A 24,668-nucleotide genomic window follows, 5' to 3' on the forward strand; every position below is an offset into this window, starting at 1 on the left:
AACTTCAAACTTACAATTTCTGCACTAGTTCAAGCCACACCATCGAGTTAGATCCAAATCATATATAGAAATATAATGATGTCCGATACGAAATTTCCATGGCGGAAGGAAACCAACATTTCATCCTTTACATCCGGAAAACTTATAAATAGAAATATACTTTTGCTACACATGTAGTTGACACCAATGACTATTTCGATTACATTCCAGTCATTGCATTTCTATTAGTAAACTTCCTCGAAAAATGATGAAATAATTTTCTCTAATTACAAATTTGTGTTTTGAATGTGGTAGCATCTAGTCTAGTGGATTCTTGCTTGTGGACTACGGCCATATGTTCTGCTGCTTAGAGGGAAATTGCAGTTTGCAAAACAGCAGGCTAGATACAACTAATCTAGGTGTAGCTGAGAGCGTGTTAAAAGACTTCTATAGCATTCTAGTATCCTATTGCTGCATCTCCTTATGTGATTAAATTTGGTTGTTGTAACTCGATCTTGCATCAGCTTGTCTTCCCCGGGTCTATATTTTATGGCTAATTTGCTGTGACTTTCCTTGCTCAAACAGCCTATTCTCAATTACCAAAACAAAAATACCATTCTGCAAATTTAAAGCTTTGAAACGAGATCAATGCAGAAGCTCCCTGCATGGGAGTGATAAACCTGCCAGCCGGGCCTCCCAGGGGTTTCTCTGCTTCCCTGCATATATATGGTTCTTGCCACACTGGTCACGTCGGTGTTACTCCAATAGATCTTCTATTCCATATTGGACCAGTTCCTAATGATTAAACTGGGTTTTTGTCCGCTCTATCTTTCGCCAGTTTGCCAGTTTGCCTTGATAGAGAAGCTAATAGACACACCATTGAAAGAAGTTGAACCCCTTCTGCCCGTAATGGTTTGTATCTCATCCTAAAGAAAATATGTGGACTTTTCTAGGTCATATGTACCTTGCTCCACAAGCAATGTCTCCAATTTCTTCAAGGAGCAATTGTCACAAGAGTGGTTTCTCAATGACAAGTGACATTGCATCTTGTTTTCTATAATGGCGGCCAACAAAGCAGTTGATTTTCTTTGCAGCAAATCTCTTCCACTGTTCATAATATTTCTTGTCCTTCCCTATATGACACAAGTTATAATCAGACATCACTAAAGTTTAAAATCAAGGTGTAGCTAAAAGGATAATTAGTATTAATTAATTCAGTTGTACCAAAAAATATTAATTAATTCAAACGTAAATTGACAGAACTCAAATTTTGGTGTTGTTTGATAGTGAAAATTGTGTTGTTAAGCATTAATAGTTTAATAATATTAAATCTATTATTTATTGAATTTCTCAGGTAAAACTATGTATTTTATATGTTAATAATAAATAACATTATTTAATATGAAATATTCAGTTATTTAATAATATTTAATAGTAATACTAGCTAATATGATTTCACAATTATATCAAACAATTTTGATGCCAAATAATATTATTTATTAGATAGCTATATTGTATCATTTAAAGTATTTCCAATTATCAAATAATTTTATGTAGTTTTACAAATTGGTTTTTAAATATGTTATATTTAATTAAGTACTTTCTAATTTAATCATATTTTATATTAACTTTATAAATTACTTATAACTTTATTATAAAAATCTTTTTTTATAGTGTAAATGATTACCAAAATAATTCATCGAATGCATTGAAAAATAAATTATTGAAACTATTTTAGTGGCATGAAAATTTTCAATGGTTTCTATCTTTAGAAGAATATAAAGTTTAAAATTTAAATATACCTAATTTTCTCTTTGAACTTCCTCATTGAAAGAAAATATAAAAATTTAAAGAAAATTATGTTCTGGCTTGCTGCTGCCTGCTAATTTTTATTTTTGGTGATTGCTGCCGGCTAACTTCTTTTATATAAAGAAATTCTGATAAAATATTTTGTCGAAAATTGATTAGAATAGTTAATTAGGGATGATATATTCCTTCTATAAATTTCACACCAAACACATGTAGTTGACACCAATGACTATTTTGATTACATCCCGATCACTGCATTTTCGTTGGTAAATTTTCTCGGAAAATGATGAAATAATTTTCTCTAGTTACAAGCTTGTGTTTTGAATATGGTAGCATCTAGTCTAGTGGATTCTTGCTTGTGGACTACGGCCATATGTTCTTCTGCTTAGAGGGAAATTGCAGTTTGCAAAACAGCAGGCTTAGATACAACTAATCTGGGTAGAGCTGAAAGCGTGTTAAAGACTTCTATGGCACTATTTTTGTGGAAATTATTGACCCCAGAGGGGAAATTGCAAGTATTGTCCATTGAAGTTTACCAACAAAAACAAAGGAGCTAGGGTGAGTCATGTTGATTTGTTTCCCAAAGTCAAAGATTACCAAAGAAGACCCTTTCCTGCAGGTCACACCAGTCTTCTGCACCAAAATTCAAGCACAATGGTTCCCTTGAATGCAAGCACGAACCCACATTTTGTACGGACTGACAATACATGTACATAAGCTTTCTTTGTAATTATACTACAACTCTTTCAACAAGTAATAATCAATCTTAGGTTGAATTAAGTCACAAATACCACGGACATTGTATTCTAACTTTCCTGGGAGCATCAAACTCGAGCATTTCGTGTATATCTTTGACTAATGATAGTTTAAACTTCAAACTTACAATTTCTGCAGTAGTTCAAGCCACACCATCAAATTAGGTCCAAATCATAGAAATACAATGATGTCCGATATGAAATTTCCAAGGCAGAGGGAAACCGACATTCCTTGCAAGGAGTGTTATTTTTTCCAATCTTGATTGAAGGTGACTTTTCATACTTTGCATCCTTGAAGACTTATAAATAGATGTATACTTTTGCTAAACATGAACTGAGAAGTAAACATTGCTCAAACTTTTTGTCCAACTGTTTGACTTTCAATGGGAAGATATCTGACATTTGTTAACATTTCATTTTGGGTTGTCCTACTTTTGCTTCAAACGCAAGGATTTAGAGGTTGCTTGGAAAAGGAGAGAATTGGGTTGTTAGAGCTCAAGGCTTTTATAGAATCAGTCAGTGAAGGTCCAGATACTACACTCATTACATGGGTTGATGATCATGAAAGAAGCAATTGCTGTAGTTGGGATAGAGTTAAGTGCAATGCCACTACTGGGAGACTAATGGAGCTCTCTCTTAGTCATGCAAGGACAGGCATCCCTGGCACTTTGTTCCGAAATCACAATCTAAATATCTCTTTGTTCCATCCTTTTGAAGAACTGGTGAGTCTTGATTTATCTGACAATGGATTTGGTGGGTGGATAGATCAGACTGAAGGTAACTTTATTTACTCTCACCTACATATAATCAGTAGCTTCTCTAGATTGACACCAGTGGCGTTATTTACATTTTTACCTACCTTTGCAGGTTATACAAGATTTTCGAGCCTGAAGAAGCTGGAGAAGTTAGATCTCACTGATAACTATTTCAACACCGACATCTTCTCATCTTTCAGCCAATTCAAATCGCTCAAGACCCTGATTATGCCTTATAATGATCTGAAAGGATCCTTTCCTGTAAATGGTACTTAACTTGTCTCCTTATTCCTTCTGTTAAAGGGCGAAAAGAAAAACTTACAAAATTATATATATGAAATCAGATAAAGAAGAGTAGTCCTAGTGCAGAGAATTGGTAAACCGTGAAAACGAATATGAATATTTTAACAAAGAAAAAATGAACAATTCAAAATGTAGACAAATATATTGAAAACTTTGGATTTCAATATACAAGTCAAGATTCTTGTTGTATTACAACTCTGCCTTACAGGTTCTAAAGGATTGTTGAGTTTGAAGAAACTGGAGATTTTAGACCTTAATGGCAATCTCCTCAGTAGCAGTATCTTGTCATCATTGACAGCACTTACGTCGCTAAGGACTTTGATTCTTAGTAACAACAATATGGAGGGTTCCTTTCCTATCCAAGGTAATGTCTTGATATTTCTCTAAATATGCAGTTAATTGCATTAATTATGTAAATGTAAGCCTTTTCATTTTTTATTGCAGAACTGATAAAGTTGAAGAACTTGGAAATGCTTGATCTAAGCAGTAACCGATTTAATGATTCCATCCAAGGTAGTAATCTTCAACACTTACATATCTCCATTTCAGCCACTAATTTGTCATGTTAAGGTTTATATATACTAATGGCTCTTTTAAAACACAGTTAGTGTCTTAATTTTTCAACTCAAGTTTTGCTATGGAAAGAAAGTTTGAAATATGAGAGATATATTACAAGCAAATTCCTAGACTTAAAATGGCCTTGAACATATTCTACGTTAAAGGTTTTGCAGGATCAGGTAGTTTGAAGAAGCTACTGGTTTTAGACCTGAGTAACAATCGTTTCAGCAGCAGTGCATTCTCGTTATTGAGTGCAATCTCATCACTCAAAACTTTGATTCTTAGTAACAACCATATAGAAGGTTCACTTCCTATCAAGGGTAATGCCTGTGATCTATCTGTTGAAAGGTTCTGCAATTAATATCTCATTCTGTCATTGTCTCGTATAACCTATATTTTAACTCTTTTCTTGTGTTGGATGCAGAATTAACAAGGTTTCAAAACTTGGAATTGCTTGATCTAAGTGATAATAAATTTAATGGTTCCATACAAGGTAGAGGCAAGCATTTGATGTGATTAAAGATTCTACAGCTACACACTTTTCACATTTTAAAAATTTATCTAAAACCATTTTGTACTTGTTTTTATCAGGAATATGTGAATTGAAGAACCTCCTTGAATTGGATCTCAGTGACAACAAGTTTAGTGGCCATCTTCCAAAGTGCTTTGGCAATATGACCAACCTCCAAGTTCTTGATCTTTCATCCAATCAATTGGATGGGAACATACCATTTGATGTTAGCAATCTCAAGTTTCTGGAGTATTTGGCGCTTTTCAATAACAATTTTGAAGGCTTATTCTCACTCGGTTTATTAGCTAACCTTTCAAAACTCAAGGTGTTGGGACTTTCATCAAAAAGCAAAATGTTTCAAGTGGAAACTGAAAATTTTACTTGGCTCCCAAAATTTCAATTGAAGGCACTTGAGTTGAGCAATTGCAACCTCAATCAGAAAACTAACACCATCCCTAGTTTTCTTTTCCACCAGTATGACTTGAGATACATTGACATCTCTTTCAACAACTTGGTCGGAATGTTCCCCAATTGGTTGCTTCAGAATAACTCAAAGTTAGAAGTTATCAATTTAGTGAAGAACTTGTTCCAGGGAATCCTGCAGTTGCCCAATTCTACGCATGATTTGATTACTCTGAACATTGCAGACAACAAATTTTCAGGTCATCTCCCAAAGAATGTTGCTATGATCCTTCCGAAACTATCGTACATAGATATGTCGATGAATAGTTTTGAAGGAAGGGTTCCTTCTTCAATGGGAGAGATGAACAGTCTACACTTTCTAGATTTGTCTGCTAATAATTTTTCAGGAGAATTACCAAGAAGTCTCTCAAAAAATTGCACCAATTTGAGATTCTTGAAGCTATCAAATAACAACTTTCATGGGAAAATTTTTCCCACATATATGAACTTGACCAGGTTGCTGCACTTATATTTGAATGACAACTTTTTCACTGGGAAGATAGGAGACAAGCTGACAAACATCACTCGCTTAGAACTCCTAGACATTTCCAACAACAATGTATCGGGTGGAATTCCTCATTGGATCGGTAACATCTCCTCTCTAACTAGCATTTCAATGTCAAAAAACCTCCTGGAAGGTAGCATCTTGGACCAATTTTGCAGTTTGAAAAACCTTAAAGTTTTAGACCTCTCTGAAAATAGATTATCTGGGTCTTTATCCTGTTTGCTTAATATCTCGTCCTTGCGATTCTTGTATTTGCAAAGGAATGGTCTCAGTGGGTTACTTTCTCATGCTTTACTAAGTGAAAGCTCCCGTTTGAGTACACTTGATTTGAGAGACAACAATCTTTCAGGAAGCATTCCACCATGGATTAATACACTTTCAAAGATACGCATTCTTCTATTAGCAGGGAATCACTTACAGGGTCAAATCCCTAACCATTTATGTCAAATGCAAGTTTATATCATGGATCTTTCACGAAATCGGCTTTATGGGTCCATACCTTCATGCTTTGCCAATATATCCTTTGGGATGGCAGCGGGTGAATCTTCCTTTGTTACTAGTCTGATCAGGTTCAATGCAATTATCAGCCTTAGTTCTTATTATAGTTCCAATCTTGAACTGAACTCAGACACTAGTGGTTCTCAAAGGCCATATGAACAAGCAGAAGCAGAATTTACAACAAAATATAGACACAATTCTTACCAGGGTGACATTCTTCACTACATGTTTGGATTGGATTTGTCATGCAATGAGTTAAGTGGTGCCATTCCAGCACAAGTTGGAGAGCTGAAGAATCTTCGTGCGTTGAATCTCTCGCATAATAAGTTATCTGGATCTATACCAGTGAGCTTTTCTGGCCTCAAACAAATAGAAAGTCTAGACCTTTCAAGCAACAACTTGAGTGGCCAAATTCCTTCTCAATTGACTGAGCTACATTTTTTATCCATATTCAATGTGTCATACAACAACTTGTCCGGGATGACCCCTGATAAAGGTCAGTTTGCAACATTTGATAGGAGCAGTTATGAAGGTAATCCTAGTCTTTGTGGCTCCCTCATTGAAAAGAGTTGCAACAGCTCGGAGGTGCCCCCAACAACAGTGCCCTTTAATGGAGAAGAGAATGACAGTATGGTAGATATGGTGGCATTTGGTTGGACTTTTTCAGCTTCATATGCTATGGTACTATTGGCGTTAGCCGCAGTCCTCTACATCAATCCTCACTGGTGTTATCTCTGGTTTAATTTCGTTGATTGGATCATTTATTTATGCTTCAAAAGGTTTAGTTCAATGTAACATTCTCTTGGTGGTCTTGCCAAGCCTAAATAACATTAAGTGGACATTCTTTACTTACATTTCAGATGTTGGTAAACTCTACGATATAATAATTTGGAGGAGTATTCCCAATCTAGCTATTGCATTGCATCTAGGTTTATGCCAAGGTCAATTAAAAATCGACTTAATCGAATTAAGACAAAATTCGATTAATTCGGTGTGGTTAATTTAGTTAAAATAGTTTATTCAATTAAAAAATTTAGTTAATATAATTAAGTTGGTTTAATTCAATTATGAAATTTTTAAACTAAATAAAATCAAAGTGAACCATCTTTGTCCTGCAATATATTTTTATCTAGATTTATGAGTAAATTTATCGCCTTCACTTTCAAATCTTCAAATAATTCAATTATTGTAAAAATGGTAAATGATACAAAATTTCATAGACGGCGTGATTCTTAAATCCAAATGAATATCAAAATCAAATTTGGAGGAAATTTTGATGGAGTACATTGTTTGCTAACTTGAACCCTAAAGAATTTCCATTATTGCTAGGCATAAACAGGCAAAAGATAGCTAATTCCAAAATTCGACTGACAATTTGCTAATAGTATCATAAGCAAAATTATAGCTAGAATACACACAATGGTCAACAAAAAGGAACCATCTTCTTCACCAAGCAAGGGTTGATGAAGAGAACAATCACGAAACCTAGCAAAAGCATGATATATGTCACAGCAAAAGTTGCATATATAAAAGACGGTAGAATCAACTTCAAACCATTTGTCGTTAGTTTCATCTAAAGAAACCATTGACGAGTGTGGTGTCTCAATGCAATTTTTCCTTAATGGTAGTCCACAAAGCAATGGATTTTCTTTATAACTACTCTCTTCAAATGCTGAGAATTGCTTCGTATCTGGAATTGTTGGGTGTCTCATTGAAGACTTCTAAATATTTCAAGCTGGTCAGCTCCGAAGTGATATGCCCACTCAATTGGTTATAGGAAACGTCCAAACTTTCTACTTCAGCAAGGTTGGAGAAAGAAGTTGGGATGGATCCCACCAACCTATTGTGAGATAAGTTCAGTGCGTGGATTGAGGATACGTCGAAGGGATTTGTCCTATTGGATTGTTGCATGACAAATCAAGTCCTGATATCAAATATTTTATGTCACCCTCATAGGAGTAGAGCCTATTTTTGGTCACAAAATCAATCTCAAATCCTCTTCCATGGATGTAATCTGTGGAGGCAATAAATTTTCTCAAATTTCCGTGTATTTGGTATACCGGGGTGGGTGTCAGCCCTCCATCAAGAGTTTCTTCTTGAAGGATATGACTTTGATCACTACTCTCAGGAGCTTGATCTTCCCGATGGTAATTTTGGAGAAACATAGAGGTATTGACCCAGAAAAAAAAGTTGTCAGAAAGATCCAAGATGCTTATATTTTCTAATTGACGACATAATTGCTTTGGAATTAAACCACCCAAATAGTTATTTCCAAACGAAAGAACTCTCAAGCTGGGAACTGTGCCAATCAAGCCCGGATTACTAGTCTCTAAGATTCAACACCTTCAAAGCCGAGAAATTGAGAAGAGCACTTGGTATTGGTCCTGACAATCCAAATTAAGTTGCTTTAACCTTGGTCAAAGCAAAAGGTAATGACCCCGAAAGAGGGTTGTAAGAAAAGTCCAAGTACTCCGCATGTAGAAATTGCCCTTTGTAAGGAAAGCGGCCTTCCAAAGAATTCCCTCGCAGAGAAAGCACCGCTACATACGACAGATCACAAATCCAACTAGGAAGTTCACTTGTCATAAAATTGTTGCTAACATCCAAAAAATCTATCATGGTGGAAAGTCTCGCATTGTTGGCAAGACTTCCTGTGAAATGGTTGTTACTCAAGTCTAGGTACGATAAACGACTCAAGTTAAAGCAACGGGAAGAAAATATTTTACCAAGAAACTTATTATGTGATAACAGTAGGCCTATCAAGTTAGTGTAACATGTTACTAACCCCCTAGGTACTTCTCCTGAGAAATTATTGGAAGACAAATCCAACACCTCCAACTGATTTCTAGTGGGACAGATTGAGGATGGAAGATCACCTTGGAGATAGCTATTGGACAGATTAATGCATCTTGAATTTGAGAGTATCCTTCTAAAATCTTGTTGAAGTTGCCCACTTAAGTCATTTCTTGAGACATCAACCCAATCCATATTGCTTGTAGAATTTGTTGGCAAACAAAACTGACCCGCAAAAGAGTTATTCCTTAGATTAAAAAATTCTAACCCAGTGTTGTTCTCAAGTAACCAAGCAGGGAACTACCATTCAACTTCTTGTGAGAGAGATCAACTGCTCTTAGTCGATATTGGTGATGGAGAAAATGAGGAATATTATTCAGATTACAGTTGGAGAGTTTCAGTGACTTTAACTGAAACAGCAATGGGTTCTGATTTGAATATTCAACATCTATGATCTTTAATTTGTTGCCATCACAAGTGAGTGCGATCATCTCAAGCTTGGAGTGATTTGCAAGCTGTGAATGAACCTTCAAAATGGTTATCACTAAGATCAATGAACCGAAGAAATTTCAACTTGTTTAGGCATGGCGGAATCAGCCCTTCAAAACTATTACTGCTGAGATCTAACTCTTCAAGTCTCTCTAGTTCACATAAACCTAGTAAAAGGAAAGAAACTTGTGTAAGATATAAGTATATAATGAACTAGAAGATCTCTTAATATATAATTATATAATTTGTAAGTAATTTAATTATATACCTGGAATCGGTAAAGAGCCATTAAATGCATTCCCTGTCAAGGATAATGACTTGAGCGAACTCAGTTCCCTCACATTTGAAGGAATATTCCCAACAATATGATTCCATTTCAAATGCAATATCTTCAGTCCTCAAATCTGTCAACATAAATAAAAATAAATAATCCAATTAATAAAAATAACCTAAACTTGAGAAGACTTTAATCCGAAATAACCCAAATTATAAATTATTTGAATTTTCTTCGACATGAAGTACCTTAATCCTACTCATCCAATTTCCACTTAGCTAGCTATATAATAGTTCTACTATTCTATCCATTGACAGTAGAGTTTTCAAACTCTACAAATGGGCTTATAAAGTTTTTGTATATCCATTTATAGTAATCATATTAGCTAATTAATTAATTTTCTTAAATATATATCTTAATTAATTAGAACATACAACAACCCTCTTAACGTATTTGTGAAGTTTGAAACTTTGCAATATACTAGATAAGTTTCCAATAAACAAAGAAAAATCAAGTTAAACCATTGCAAAACTTTCTAATTCTTACATCCTTCCACAACATTTTGTACTTAAATGATTTTTTAACAAATAAATAGTTAAAATTTAAAACATATTTATACTCATCATTCACCTAAAATTTTAAGTTAATTTGATATCCATATCACAACGCCCATGTTAGTCATTTTTGTCAATGAACAAGTGAACATGCTCACATTGTAAGAGACATTTAATTAAGTGACCAAAAACAAAAGTACATACTCAAATTGTTATAATGATAGCAACAAATACTTATGCATTTTTAATCAACTTGAAAATTACATACATGATGATTAAATAATAAAATATAAAGAGACATAAAAATGTGTAAAACTTAATATTTGTTTCATATATAGCAGTGTACCTTGATCAGAAAGGGATCCTTCCATTGCATTGTTAGAAAGAATCAGAGACTTAAGTGATGGAAGTAGCGAGACCAACAACCTCATAAACTCTATGTTCAATGAACTCGAATCCAGATTGAGGTATTCCAACTTACTCAGCCTAGAAATATTTTGTAGATCTGAGAAATTATAAAGAACAATTAATTATTGTCAACTGTTATTTAATCGAAATTGATTTCTTTTTTCAAAATCATATATTTTTAATAAATAGGTAGAAGGAGTACTACATCAATGTCGATTCGAGTTTGTTGTCATAAACAATCTAATCATAAACTCGATGCGGTATACCACTCAATAATTAGTGAAGATTTAAAGCATTTGTACCCTTTTTTTCACTTACCCTGCATTGTTAGAAAGCCTTCAAACTCATTGTTGCTTAAGTCGAACGTCTCCAAGTTTTCAAAAACTGATAACTCTGCAAGAAAATGTTGGTATATTGTATACGTGATTGTTATTCTTGCATGTACAATATAGTGTTCTTTTGATTGATTTGATAATAACAATAACATTAAACTAAAAAAGAGTAAATTATAAATAAGCATGCATGTATGTATAAATTTATTTTTTTATTATTATAATTATGACATTCACGTATTAAACCATGCATGCACGTACCTTGGACAGGAAAGGATCCTCCCATCATATTTTCACCAAAATTAAGATGCTTAAGAGACGTGAGGTGGGTCAAGAACCATAGGGAACTCCTATTCCGCAACAAGTTATAAGATAGATTTAAGGTCTCCAGTTGTTCCAGTAGCAAAAAGCTACTACATCCTGCAATTAACTAGCTAGGATTATTAATTACTACAAGATTAATTAAGTCGATACTAATGTACCTTCATTGTCATTAATCCAGCCCATAATCCCATTCCAAGATAAATCAAGAACCTTCAGCTCCTTAAGCGGCTGGAACTTAGATATGTTAAGCAGAGATGGGAAATAGCCTCCGTTTCCTGATGCAGCAACAAAATGGCCACGTAAGAGCTCAATTACGTGACCATTGTGGCTGGCGCATGTGACTTCCTCCCACAGGCAACAGTCGCTCCCGGGATCATCCTCAACCCAGGAAGGGAGAAAGTGGTCTGCATCGTGTGGGCAAGTTGATTTGGTATATGCCTTGAATTCTAACAGGCTCATCCTCTCCTCGTCGTAGCAAACGTTGGTGCCCATGGATTACTTGGACCAAAAGGATCAAACCCAAGAACAGCGAAAACAACTTAGCCATTAGGCTAGGGTATATATGCTGCTGTTGCAATGCAAGAAGCTTTATATATATTATATCAACTTCACCGACAGGCCTCAACGCTATTTGCACTATCAATGTAAAACGTTTTGTTTCCTTCATTTATTCGCTTCGTTCAAATTCAAAGCTATTCCTTAATTAATTAGCTTCTTTCCCTTTCCCAGAAGTAGTATACTGCAGGGTGTGTGGGCTGCTTACAGAAATCGTTTTTCTATCCTTCCTAAACTTCAAACTGTGTGATAGATATATGGCTACATGGGCTGATCATGTAACCCAAAAGACATTATTACACTAAAAGCTTGCAAAGCCTTGGCCACTCTTATTGATTAGCCATATTTACGCCAAGGTTGACTCAAAAGCATGAATTACATTTTGTTCTTGTTGAGTTACTCGTTTTTTGTGGCAGATCAGTAGGCTGAATCTTTGTAACTAATTATTTGGTCCACCTCCTCTTCACTTGCATATAAGATTGTAACTATTAAATTTAACATTAAATTGAATTTACAATCTATGACCCAACCAAAATCTCTCTTCAAGAATTTGATTAGGTTCCACTGTAGTTTCTACAAAAGTTGGGTTTCCTTTATATTGTCATATGAATTGTTCAACTGAATGCAAATTTGTAGTGGAAGGAGAACAGGATGGCCAACACAGTGTAACAAGTGCTTCAGGCTGAATGAATTGTCCTAGAACTTTTTTCACATAATTCAACTTTCAATGTAGGATTGAAGAGCTACATAACACAAATGGAAGTACAGCAAATGAAATAAATAGTTTAATATTTGCTAGAATGAATTGATCTTTCCACAAATATAAATACTTGACTCCCTACCAATTAGGGGGATAAAGAATTACTTGGATAATTGGACTCCTCCTCATGCCCCAAAAGGTCTTGACCCAGCTTAACAAATAAAGTTAACACCAAATTTCTTTCACTTCTTCTTCTTAGGTGGTGGTTGCTCCTGCTCATCCTCATCGCTGTCATTGTCATCATCGTCATCCTCTTCGTCATCATCATCTTCATCATTGTCATCGTCTTCATCATCATCGTCACTTTCTTCATAACCGTGAGCTTCGACATCATCATCGGAATCATCCTCATTATCATCACTGTCTTCTTCTGACTCGGCTTCATCATCTTCATCATCTGTTTTATCACCATCGTCATCATCTTCATTGTCATTGTCACCAGCATCTTTGTTCTCAGAAACGGTCTCTTGCATTTTAATTAGGTCAGCCAAAGAAAATCTGCAATGCAGTTGGCATATCCACTATCCGATTACTCTTTTACTATTTTTACATCATATTTGATGATTAATCAAGAGATCAAAAACAGGAAACAACTAAATCAATCCATACCTTTGATCAAAAGAAATGGGCATATCATCAGGCTTAGTAGATCCAATCTGGGAAAGAATTTACAAGAAAATACATAAACACAATGGCAGAACATACATAAAGAAGCATATAGTAACAACTGCATATTTCCAAAACAATTACTGAACTTTCTGGAATAAAAAAAATAAAAAAAAAGGCTGGAAAAAATGCAAAAGACAAGAAAATGCATAATGGAGATTAACATGGAGTTAATGAACAAGCATAATATACCTTAAAGAAATGACCACACAATCTCAAAATTGATGTACAAAGCTCAGAAGCAAGTAATTGTTGGACACAGATGGAAAATATATATATATAATCACATTATCTCCTATATTTATAAGATGAAGTAGTAGTCAAAGCACTAAGCATTTATCACCATTCAGCTGGAAGCTGAAACCTTTTTTTTTTTTTTTCTCAGCCAAAAGTGGGATTTTATATATATATATCACTGATAAATACAGCGTTGGGTATAGCTTTGAAGCAACCCTGGAAAGTATAACACCTGGATACACCTTTCGACATATGCCATATTAAGCCATTAGATAAATGGATAGAAATATTAGAGCATAGACCATAGGCTATGAATCTAAAACCTACCTTGACAAACTACGCATAGAATCTTGTTCATGGGAATGAACATAACCACAAAACCTAACATTTTAAAATCATTCCCACCCTTTTTCCCTTTCCAACAGCTGAGAGCAGGGGCCCAACCTAAATTACTCCTTGGCTTACACCTTGAAAATACTAATTTCAGGGGCTTTGACAGTACCTCCTTGCATTACTTCCTGATTTTGTTGCAGAGAAGGTTAAGGGGTTTTAAAATTGATGATAGATTTCTAATTTTGTGCTTAAACTGATTTGTTTTTGGCAGCTAATTGACTCCATAAGCTTAGTCCACATAATTGCTTACAACTTAAAAACGGGCCAAAAACCTTTGGAAGAGGTTAACTATCTAAAACTCTAAATATCTTTCCTTTTCCTTGCATTAGCTTAGCAACCAAATAATCATGAAAAAAAAGCAAAAATGGAAAAAGAGTCCCAATATGTGCAAAACAACATAAACAGTAGAAGAGAAAGTCCCAATTAAGTTACTTATATAGTATATAACGAGATGCAGAACATCAGTCTAAGTCCAACAAAGTTATCCAAAAGAGAATCTAGTGCATAGATTATGCAAATTGACCACATACAAGCCATGAAAGCATCAAAAGATAGCAGCATTGTTAATTAAAAGCCTCAACCTTGCTCATTTAAGAGATTGCCCATCAACAGCAAACATGCACCAAACTTAGAAGACCCAAGACTGAAAGCTACTCTTGCTGATTAAAAACTACCCATTAACTTAAAAACATGAGCACTATCCAGTCAGAGTAACCATACAAAGTAAAATAGAAAAAAAAAAAAGAAAGAAAGTGAGAAATGCACCAGAAATAGAAGCCAAAGAAGAGATTTGTGAGCAAGCAGAGTAGTTTCCAGTAACGAAGATTCAAGCAGTGAACAAAAAATGCTGTTGTGGGACAGACTTTTAATCTCCATTTTAGAATTGGGAAGGTAATTGACTTCTACAATAACAAGTAATGAAGGCTGAGAAAGAGAAGAGGGGCTACACAAAGGCAAAACAGTGTGAGAAAAGGGTTTGAAGGTGGTTTTAGTTGGAAAATCTATGGGAGTGAGAGTGAGGGATTTACTTGTTTGTCATGTTCTCGACTTTCACTCTGCACCTCTCCCACGTCAGCTTCCATTTTTGTTTTCGTCAATTCTTCAATCTCCGGTGCATATGGGGGAAGATGCTTTTTGCCCACTTCGCACAAGTTCTAAATTACCATAATCATAGCATGTAGATACATATTTTTTGTTTTCATCTGTACCTTTGCAACAAGTTTTATATATATATATATATATATATATATATATATATATATATATATCTAAAACCTTATATAAAAAAAAATTTATAAAAAGTCTCATATAATATTTCGTGTTAAAAGAAGTGATCAAATTTTTTATCGTAAAATCATTAAGAGAGAATTGTAATGAAGTTTGATCTTAGACGGATCGCATAATTGGTGATTATTATAAAGTTTGATCTTAGACGGATTGCATCATTGGTGACTTGTACAAATGATACGTCGTAATTAGTAAAATTTATTAAATCAAATTCTAATTTTCTTAAAACATAAAAAAACCAGTGCAATAAGAGATAAAATTTGAGTTTGAAAGTAAAAAAATGTTGTTTGAATTGAAAATATAAAATCGTTACAAAATCTATCTAACTCTTTTTTCACTTATGTCATACATCATTGTAAGTCCAACCAAAGTGAATTCTTCTTTATAAGTGAATGGAAGAGTTAATGTAATGAGAACAAAAAATCAATGTTAAGTCCAAATCAAAATAAATCCTGCTTCTTTATATAAGTGAAAGAATTAGATCAAAATAAATACCTTCGCTCTATAAATAAATGCCTCAATGCAACAAGAAATGAATCTTGAATTTATAAATATTTTTCTTTTACCAATAAGCATATTTTTTCTTTATTGAAGATTTGAACCCAAACCACTTCTTTCACAAAATCTGTAAGGCCAAAACATTATTCTCAACCTAGTGTTGTTTTTCTATTTGTTATGAACAAAAAGGCCAAGAAAAAAAAAACAGAAAGAAGTGTAGTTTCCAATAAGCAGTGATGGGTTGAAAAAGGCTATTAGAACAAAGGAGTAACTTTTGAGGGCGTGTGCACAACAGGTTAAAAGTGTAGCCATTCTTCTCTTTAGTATGGGGAATCAATGAAGCTTTTCTTATCCTTTACCAGCAAGCTTACATAAAACAGATCGATGGAAACCACTGGAATACAAAAAATCGACTTTCTGTACTTGAGAAATCTCGGGTCTTTAGTCTTTACTAGCAGATACATGCAGGCACTCCTTGCATATTCAGGTATTTTTGTATTTCATAAATGCAACAGAGAGTACAGAGGAGGCAGATGAGGTGATGAGGTCAAAAAGGTCTTGCTCAGTGAATCATAATAAACAAGCTTTAAAGCCTGACTCCAGTTCCTGTGCATTCATGTTCTTCCCGATGAATACAATCTTGTTCACTCTGGGTTCATCTGCACCCCATAGCCGATCAGGTGAACCTTGGAATATGTCATGAACTCCCTGTTCAATTGCAAAATAAAGTCAAAAGACAAGACCATCTGAATATAAAATACATTAACTGAAATCAACACTTCATTGCATTCGAATGCAAAACTGTGAAATGATCATTTAAAAAAAATAATAAAAGAGAAAAAAAAAAGAGTCAAGAGGTATATGTTAGTTTCCTCATGCAAGTTTTATTCACAACAAGAGGAAAAAAGAAAAGGATTTAGGTTCTTCAGTTTGATAAAGTTCTAACTGCATTTAAAATAAAAATAAAAGAGACCAAGGTGGTGAGAGATCATCACAGCCAGGAACTTACTATACTAACAAAGGTGCCCAACATTATATAAAAGTACAAATAAGTAGTTTTAGGTGAACTCATTAATCAGGGAACAGGAACATCTTTCATCTCTCGATGTCCCATGAGAAATTGTAACAAAATTATTTTCAAAGAAGATTCACTTAGCAATGCATACACTTCTAAAGAAAGTAATAAAGGTACTAAAAACAAGAGAAAAGAAAGTGATAAAGACAATCCAAAACTACGTCATTAGTTTATCACATGATTTGGATGAGAACAAGATATACAATAGGCTGCTTCTCAAATTTGATGGGTCAGCACAGCAGAAAAAAATAAGAAAACAACCAGCCAAATCAAAATGGCACTTAGCTCACCTGAAAGACGAATCTCTCATTCATACCCTGAACCGAAAGAAGACCTTTCATCCGATAAATGTCCTCACTACGTTCCAACAATAATGTACCTAGCCATATGTTAGCCTGCAAGAAAAGTAGTGAAGTAAATGAATCCATGATGAAAGTTCTTAACTAGCTACCAACCAAAAAAAAAATGTCTTTCCAAAATAAAGAAAAAAAATTTACAAAGCACCTATTCAGACAGGAGACATCCAGCATTTATCAGATAGGCCAGTTAATATGTCCATAACTTTTATTAGGATCGTAAAAATCTACTATCTAGAACTGGACGATAGCATATGCTTTAAAACCAACCTTCTCAAGATCTAAGCTTCCCTCACAAACTATGCTTACAGAAGAAACGCCTGGATCGTGAGTATGATCATGGGAATGATGATCATGATGATGTTCTGCATATAAAGGTGCAAAGCATTAACTTCGCTATAAGTAGAGGAATAAAGGTTTCAGTACATTAGGGCTCAGCCTGATGATCAGTTGATCACAGTAAACTAAACAGATACAAAATTTGTAAAATTAGCATGCAAAACCACATCCAAATCCCCTTGCCGCTGAAAATCAAAAACAAGAGAGCCTAAATTAGAAAAATTAAAAACAAGAAAAAGTAGGAAGACAGCCTAAACCACAAGCCTAGTAACTAGTGACAAAGAATGGATATTTTGGCATTGAGGAAGTAAGGCACGGCTTAAGGACCATGGATGTTATTAACATTATTTGAGTAGACAGATAGCTACACAAATTAATTTTGAGACTTCAAGCTCCCATGGGATGTAGCTTGCTGTCCATATTAAAAAACAATAGTATGAAGGAATGCCCAGTCTCTGAATTAGGATACCAGTGAGCAAGCACCACAGATTGCTAGTAATATCTCTTTTCTTCCCGATCTTCTACACCCTGTCCATTTCTCTACATAATCACAAACATCAATAGTAGATCTTGGCCAAAAGCATCAATATGCCTTCGCTTAAGTGTCAAATCTACATAACTAAAATTTCAAATATTCAAGATTCAGGTCCTCAGATTTTGAAAAAATGAAACTGGATTTTTGCGCTGAGAAGACAATTTGGCCACCCCCTATGAACACTATGAACACCATGTATCACTTAGGAGAGCCACAAATTAGGTGGTAAGTGAATTAGCAACTAGTCCAAGAGATTATTTGTAGCTGATAAAGTTTGTAATTATGTCTTCAGCAATTTGACCTTTGCAGCATATGATCAAACTCATTCTTGCTACTACCATCTTCCACCCTATTGATTTGTTTGTCCAGCAATTACCTCTTTAGTCATTAAGTCAATAAGACCTTGACACAGTTCAAATTCATGAAACATTAATATCTATACCGCATATATCTCCTTAGGGACACCCGGACACATCACAAATGCATTCACGGTCACTACCTGATTTAGAATGTATCAAAGCAAAAATCAAGGCTTCTATAATGGAAATTACGACATGGCTTAGAGAAGATAGTATGTAAACAACAAAGATTTCTGCAGATTATAGCAAGAAAGTAATCCAAATCGCTATTAGAAACCAAATTAAACCAAAGATTGCCCTTCATGGATGATATTGAGATAGCATACTAATGCAATGGGCCTATCACTAATAAAGAAAAACATGACATAAATGAACAAAACATTTAAAACACATGCAATATGACAAGTAAGAATCAAGAAAAATAAAGTTACCATGTTCATGGTGGTGTTTGTCATCACGATGATGATGGTGATGGTGGTCATGATCATGGCCATGGTGAGCATGATCATCCTTTGCACCTTCATCATTGACAGAACTCTCAATCCTGCCAAGATTTTAGCAACAGTAAATCCAAAACCAAAATTCAGGAGGCAATGAACAGCCAAGAATTCTAAGTATAAAAGATCATCGTTACTGTAAGTTCTGATATTGCCATGTAAGAGATGAAACTAAATAAATCTAGAAAATCATGGTGTAGGTTAAAGAGTGAGTGCATGATGCCAGCAAATCCAGAAATGACTCATTCCTGAAGTTTCTGATATTGTTGAAAACCCACAAATCCGAATATAAACCACCCCCCCTCCCCCCCCTTTTATATTTTCAAAGGGAGAGAAGGAGCAGATTAAAAGAAAAAATGAGAAGGAATTAAAGATAACATGGATTTTACCATCCCTGATGTAGTTGTATAACTAAAATGGTGTCCAAGAAGTAAATTCAATCAAATAATATTAATGGAAAAGGGCTCAGATAGCAGATCTAAGAACAATCAGAGACTGGAGGAACACTTCTTTGTCAACAGCAAAAGATGATCATATTATATATGATAAAAAGAGCATCAGCAATGTAATAGATAATAATTTCCTTTGCTAAAAATGGAGCTATGTAAAAGCAGGAAACAACCTCTCCAGATCAAAACCTCCAATTCCAAGAACATACTCCAAGTCAACTTTTCCAAACTCTGTGCGCTTCAGATGAGCCATACCATTAATGTTCTGCAAGCAGGCAGGCAATCTCATCTTCAATCAGAATTAAGCAAAATATATCATAACTAAGAGCATCAAAAGTTAGAATAAAATAACAAAGAATAAAAAAGCAGAATGCCAACCCGTATCCGTTTAACCAAAGTAGCAATTTCTGGCTCTCCAACAAGATCAGTCTAGCCAAAATATAAATAATCATGTCAGACAGCCATTAGAGAAGCAAATTCAACACCATAAGAAAACAGTCTTTGAACGTATCCAATAAGAGTTTCAAATGAACAACTTCTAAGTTGAGGTGGTTTTAATAAACTATAGAGGCAGAAAATAAATGAAGCTCTGTTTGTTTAAATGATGAAGACAAGTGTTCCATTATACTGACATTGGCGTACGCACATCCAGAGAACGTATCAGAGAATGTAAAAATGGTTTCAACAAAATCAAATGTATGCAGTGGCAAGTAACGAAATTACAGAAGCAAGGAATGCACTTCGAATCAAAGTTCAAGTGAATTATGTAAATAATTTTTCAATTTGATCTTGAAGAGTGCCCAACTGAGTGCAGTACACATCACAAATTTAGTAACCACAAATACCTTGTTTACAATAATACGATCAGCATAAGCAATTTGCTCTACTGCCTCATTCACCACCCCCTTTGGTTTGACCTCATCCAGATGAAAACCAGCATGTTTGGCATCAACCAAAGTAACAACACCATCCAACTTGACATCATTGAAAACCTGATCCTCAGCGTAAAAAGTCTGAATGATTGGTGCAGGATTTGCCAATCCTGATAAGGTGAACATAGTATGTAGCATAAGCAAATACAATAACTCCTCATGCTCAAGCCAAGGAAATAGTCAGAGATACACCAAATGCAACAAGACATATACAATGAAAAATAAACAACCATTAATCTCCTTTATAGTTATTTCATGGGCCTTTGAGAAAATTCCTACCTGTAGTCTCTATTACAATGTGGTCAAATTTCCCTTTCTTCTTATTGACTAGCTCTGCAATCAACCTCACAAGATCACCCCTTACAGTACAGCAAAGACAGCCATTGTTAAGCATGACTATATCCTCAGCCCCAGCAGCTTTAGCAGCAACAAGAGATCCATCAATGTCTATTTCACCGTACTGAAATTTTCAAATTGAAAAAATTAAATAACTCGTTAATGTCTCACCCAATCTAATGATTTCCAAAAGACAAACTACTAGTAACCATCAATTGCCATCACATCAAGCAAAGAAATTTAAAGCAGAATCAAACTTCATACCTCATTCTCTATCACTGCTATGCGCTTACCATGATCTGCAGTCAAGATGTGATTGAGTAATGTTGTCTGTTCATCAACACATAGAAACAGATCAATACAACCAGCCAACTGACACAATTTTCAAAAAAACTTGAAAAGAAAAAACCGAATTCCTGTCAAAAGAAGAAAATGCAAAAAAAAATTATTGCTAAATGTAGATAAGATAACAAGAGACAGATAGGTGCACAACATTTACACCAATCAGCATTGTTTAATGGCATTTTAACATACTAGTCACAATTTTGAATTTTAACAAAAAATAAAATAAAAAAATCCGCCACTTTTCATACGTTAATTTAGTCCCCATTATAAAAATAATTCAGAATTATCAAATTGGACAAAGTTAATAACATCCTATCAGCTCAAGTGACAAACTTGGCAATTATTCCTATATGTTGCTCACCAAAGGCAACATTTTGTTTCTTCATATTACAAGTATTACTGCTAATTCCAAAGCCAAAATCCAATAAATTCGTTAAAAATTCACAAACTAACCAGAAAAATAACAGAATCAAACTAACCCAGTAATCAAAATATTGAAACTTCAAAGACCATTTTGCCCTCAGGCTATACGAACAATAAAATAAAATAGGAATTATTACCTTGCCAGAGCCCAAAAACCCAGTAATTATGGTGGCGGGAATGCGGTTATCAGGCGGGATTTTGGTGGAAACATCGGAATCCTCGCTCTGCGGAGTCGTAGTGGCAGTGGCAGAGACCGAGAATCTACGGCGGTGAGCTTTGCAGAAATCGGAGGATGTGATGATCGTGCGAGGCAAAGAAGACGTCGTTTTGGAAGAAAGGGGTTGAGTTTTGATGGTAGTGGGTTTGAAGAAGAGAGGAAGCAAGGTAGTTCTGATTCCAGAGAGTGGTGGGGTTCGGTGGTGGTGGCCGCGGCAACGGGTGGTGATGTTGAAGAAAGTAGTGGCTATATCCATGGATAGCGTCGCCATTTCTTTCTCGTTGCTTCTTCCTCACTTGGGTTTATCTTCGGATGTGGAGTATGGAGGTTTTGGCTTGGGGTTTAAGATATTTTCGGGAATTTTGGGCTTTTAGATTTTGGGTTGGTCTTATAGATTCTCCTATGCCTTGTTGTCGTTTCCTGTTAAATACTCAAGTGAGCCAAGTTATCCCTTGTCTTTTCTATTTACTGTATTCAAATAAATTTTTAAATCATAAATAATATTTATTATCACATCATTTATCACGTGATATATTGATCTGTCATATTATTAAAAATTATTGATTTAAAATTAAATTTTTTTAAATAATTAAAATATATTGATTAGAAATTTAAAATAAAAAATTTTAAAAAATTAATTATTTTAAATTGATTATCATCGTTTTTTAACGAATTACCATCCATCCTTTCTTAAAAAAAACTAATTTGACTTTTTCAGTTTGATTGAAACTATTGTTACTTAACTAAAAGTTGGTATAAAAAAATCCAAGAATACCTAAAAACTATTTTGAGAAAAGGAAAAGTAAAGATAAGACACACAACGTTTATAATACTGAAACTAACAAAGACACACAATGTTAATCTACAGTAAAAGAAAGTCAAATTCTTCTTTTCTTTTCTCAAAAATCTATAAGAAAAATCTAATACTTTTCTTTTTTCTACAATCTGTAAGCGAAATCTAATGGTATTAAATTTTATTTACCAACAATAATAGATTCTCTCTTTATATTTTTCAAAGATTTTAAAAATTCAAAACTATCCAAAAAAAGATTTTTAAGAGAGGAATAGAAATTGCAAATATGGAAACGATATTCTGACTATAAGGTAGTTAGGTTTTAGAAATGTTGAAGAAAGTGAAGATTTGTTTTGTTAGAAATGATGGCCTAAATTAAAAAGATAGTAATAAGTAAAGAAAGGATAGTAATCACTTTGAAACAATTGCACTCTAGCATTTGGCTTATTCGTTAGTGTATAATTTTCTACTTAAAAAAGTAAGATTCAAATCCCACTCCTCTAATTAAAAAAATTAGAGTAAAGTAATTAGTTTTTTTTAAATTTTTTTTATTTAAATCCCTAACTAATAATTTTTGAATATTTATATAGGTAAAATGAAAAAACGGAAAAAAATCACTTAATTACTAGTCAATAATTTTATATACCACGTCATCCATCACAGAAAGTTAACGTTATCAAGATACCATGTCAACCTGTCACATGGAAGATGATGTAACATCAAAAATTGCTAATTGTTCTATTGTCAAATGTTAGTGTGAGAGGCTTATTCAATCTTAAAAAAGTTTAAGAGCTTATATTGCTAATTGACTTTTTTAAGATAGTTCAAGAGCTTATTTACATATTTAGTCTATTAATTTTTATCTCGTGCAATGTACGAGACCATTTTTAGAAATAAATTTATCATATAAGCAGGTAATATTTTGCAATATAAAAAACAAGAAGGAAGTGATGTTAATAAAATAACAAGAATAGTTAATTGATATTATAATATTGTGATTTTTTTAACGAATAATTTGTAATTTTCTATGAAAAAAAGAAGACACTACCCCCAAGAAAAGGAAAAACTAGTTCTGGTCACATCAATTTCAAACTTATATTGGCTTGGTTAGTCCACCTAAAATCCAAATAGTCCAAAATTTTGAGCCAAACGGATATGGCTTAAATATATATTGCAAGTTTTGGCAGTAAAAAGTAACAAGAAAAGTATTAACTCCACATACACCCCTTGCGTTATAATTTTTGCTCAAATATATCTCTTGTTTTTTATTTGGATGAGATTAATAGTGAAAAAATATAAATTAATGTTGAGTTTTCTCATGTAAACAATAAAATAAGAAACCGAACTTGGTGGAAAATAAAAAAAATAAAACTAAACATATGAATAGTAGTTCGTGTTATTGTTAATGTTCCTAAGTTCAATTAATCTCTTCATTTATGAAATCTTGTCGAATTGAGTATTTAAAGAAAAGACAAGAAACTTAATTCTTAGACAATTAGATGATACAAATCCTATTGCGTAATAACATTCTCTTAAAAATTATCTCTTTTTCTCACTAGGTAATTAAACAAATGATTAATCAAATAAAAAAGTATTCAAATTCCACATGCATTTTAATTAAGAAATTAATCAAAACCTCTAATGTAACAAAAGGGATCAAGTTATTACCAATCAAAAAATGTTTGTTTCTATTATCTTAGAATCATGATTAAATTTCTTATGAGTCATAACGTGTTTAATCCTAAAATAATTAAAAAAACTTAATAAGAGAAAACAAGAGGATTTTAAAATTGTCTTACATTAAAAGTAATCTAATTGGAAACCAAACATACAAAGAAGTAAGGGAAAAAATTAGGTAGTAAATTTATCTCGGAAACATATATATTTAACTAACCTTAAGTCTGATTTAGTAAAATTAACCTTCAAAATTTTTGTTTCCCATCCTATTAGAACAATCATGGAACAACAAACAATTATAGTCTCAATTAAAGATAAGAGAAAACAAATTTAATTCTGAAATATGAACACAACATTTAACATTATTCTTTTATTGATATTTTTTTGTCAGACAAATTTAAGCGATAAATAACATATAAATTAAAATTTTATTAAATAGCTTAATTCAGCATAATTGCTTGAATCAAAGGCTATGTAGTATTTATTTTGATGACGGTGGCGGTGCGGTGGCATTGATCGCCATCTTCATTCCGGCAGCACACAAATCAGGTCGAGTACTACAGATAAAATAATTACCTCCAAAGGCCAAAGGGATTTTATCATCTCCTGAATCAAACTCCGTAGCTCCAT

General features: G+C 33.8%; 3 protein-coding genes and 2 pseudogenes across 5 annotated transcripts in view; 1 reads left to right on the forward strand and 4 right to left on the reverse strand.

The window, feature by feature from the left end:
* Positions 1-7,032, forward strand: part of LOC110427373 (receptor-like protein 13) — a 9,113-nt gene extending 2,081 nt beyond the window's left edge. Inside the window, exons 2-8 of one of the 2 annotated variants that reach the window (XM_021442863.2) lie at positions 2,994-3,320; positions 3,411-3,566; positions 3,810-3,965; positions 4,046-4,114; positions 4,324-4,479; positions 4,584-4,652; positions 4,751-7,032. In XM_021442863.2, coding sequence (XP_021298538.1) covers positions 3,167-3,320; positions 3,411-3,566; positions 3,810-3,965; positions 4,046-4,114; positions 4,324-4,479; positions 4,584-4,652; positions 4,751-6,930 — 2,940 coding nt within the window. In that variant the 5' untranslated portion in view covers positions 2,994-3,166 and the 3' untranslated portion in view covers positions 6,931-7,032. Of the gene's footprint in view, positions 1-2,993; positions 3,321-3,410; positions 3,567-3,809; positions 3,966-4,045; positions 4,115-4,323; positions 4,480-4,583; positions 4,653-4,750 lie in introns of those variants that run through there. The other variant, XM_021442864.2, reaches the window with a different exon arrangement.
* Positions 7,033-7,485: 453 nt separating this feature from the next.
* Positions 7,486-11,976, reverse strand: LOC110427328 (receptor-like protein 1; annotated as a pseudogene).
* A 546-nt stretch (positions 11,977-12,522) lies between these two features.
* Positions 12,523-15,101, reverse strand: LOC110427214 (uncharacterized). 2 transcript variants are annotated; one of them, XM_021442688.2, is made up of 3 exons: positions 14,949-15,101; positions 13,234-13,280; positions 12,523-13,122 (listed from the first exon to the last, which is right to left on the reverse strand). In XM_021442688.2, exons 1-3 carry the CDS (start codon positions 15,000-15,002, stop codon positions 12,807-12,809), a joined length of 417 nt encoding a protein of 138 aa, XP_021298363.1. In that variant the 5' UTR covers positions 15,003-15,101; the 3' UTR covers positions 12,523-12,806. The 2 variants fall into 2 exon arrangements, with proteins under 2 accessions (XP_021298363.1, XP_021298362.1); XM_021442687.2 differs by having other exon boundaries at positions 14,686-15,056.
* A 900-nt stretch (positions 15,102-16,001) lies between these two features.
* PTAC17 (plastid transcriptionally active 17) lies at positions 16,002-21,943 on the reverse strand. Its single transcript, XM_021442669.2, has 10 exons — positions 21,489-21,943; positions 20,848-20,913; positions 20,527-20,707; positions 20,161-20,357; positions 19,694-19,744; positions 19,489-19,580; positions 18,801-18,913; positions 17,407-17,501; positions 17,071-17,175; positions 16,002-16,413 (listed from the first exon to the last, which is right to left on the reverse strand). The coding sequence occupies exons 1-10, from the start codon at positions 21,837-21,839 to the stop codon at positions 16,276-16,278; spliced, it is 1,389 nt and encodes a 462-aa protein (XP_021298344.1). The 5' UTR covers positions 21,840-21,943; the 3' UTR covers positions 16,002-16,275.
* Positions 21,944-24,519: 2,576 nt separating this feature from the next.
* Positions 24,520-24,668, reverse strand: part of LOC110427329 (early nodulin-like protein 22 pseudogene) — a 718-nt pseudogene continuing 569 nt past the window's right edge.

This window comes from Theobroma umbraticum, unplaced genomic scaffold (genome assembly GCF_002168275.2).
Source record: "Theobroma umbraticum cultivar Fairchild unplaced genomic scaffold, ASM216827v3 scaffold_228.0, whole genome shotgun sequence".
NCBI classification, from domain to species: Eukaryota; Viridiplantae; Streptophyta; class Magnoliopsida; order Malvales; family Malvaceae; genus Theobroma; species Theobroma umbraticum.

Bases quoted from the DNA above. Each gene is read 5' to 3' on its own strand.
- LOC110427214 (XM_021442687.2), bottom strand. From the start codon at position 14,796: ATGGAGATTAAAAGTCTGTCCCACAACAGCATTTTTTGTTCACTGCTT. The intron at 13,281-14,685 runs GTGCATTTCTCA...ATTCTTTCCCAG, and splicing joins TTCTTTGGCTTCTATTTCTG to ATTGGATCTACTAAGCCTGA. The intron at 13,123-13,233 runs GTATGGATTGAT...ACTGCATTGCAG, and splicing joins CCCATTTCTTTTGATCAAAG to ATTTTCTTTGGCTGACCTAA.
- PTAC17 (XM_021442669.2), bottom strand. From the start codon at position 21,839: ATGGCGACGCTATCCATGGATATAGCCACTACTTTCTTCAACATCACC. The intron at 20,708-20,847 runs GTATGAAGTTTG...TGAAAATTTCAG, and splicing joins TAGCAGTGATAGAGAATGAG to TACGGTGAAATAGACATTGA. The intron at 20,358-20,526 runs GTAGGAATTTTC...TCACCTTATCAG, and splicing joins CATTGTAATAGAGACTACAG to GATTGGCAAATCCTGCACCA.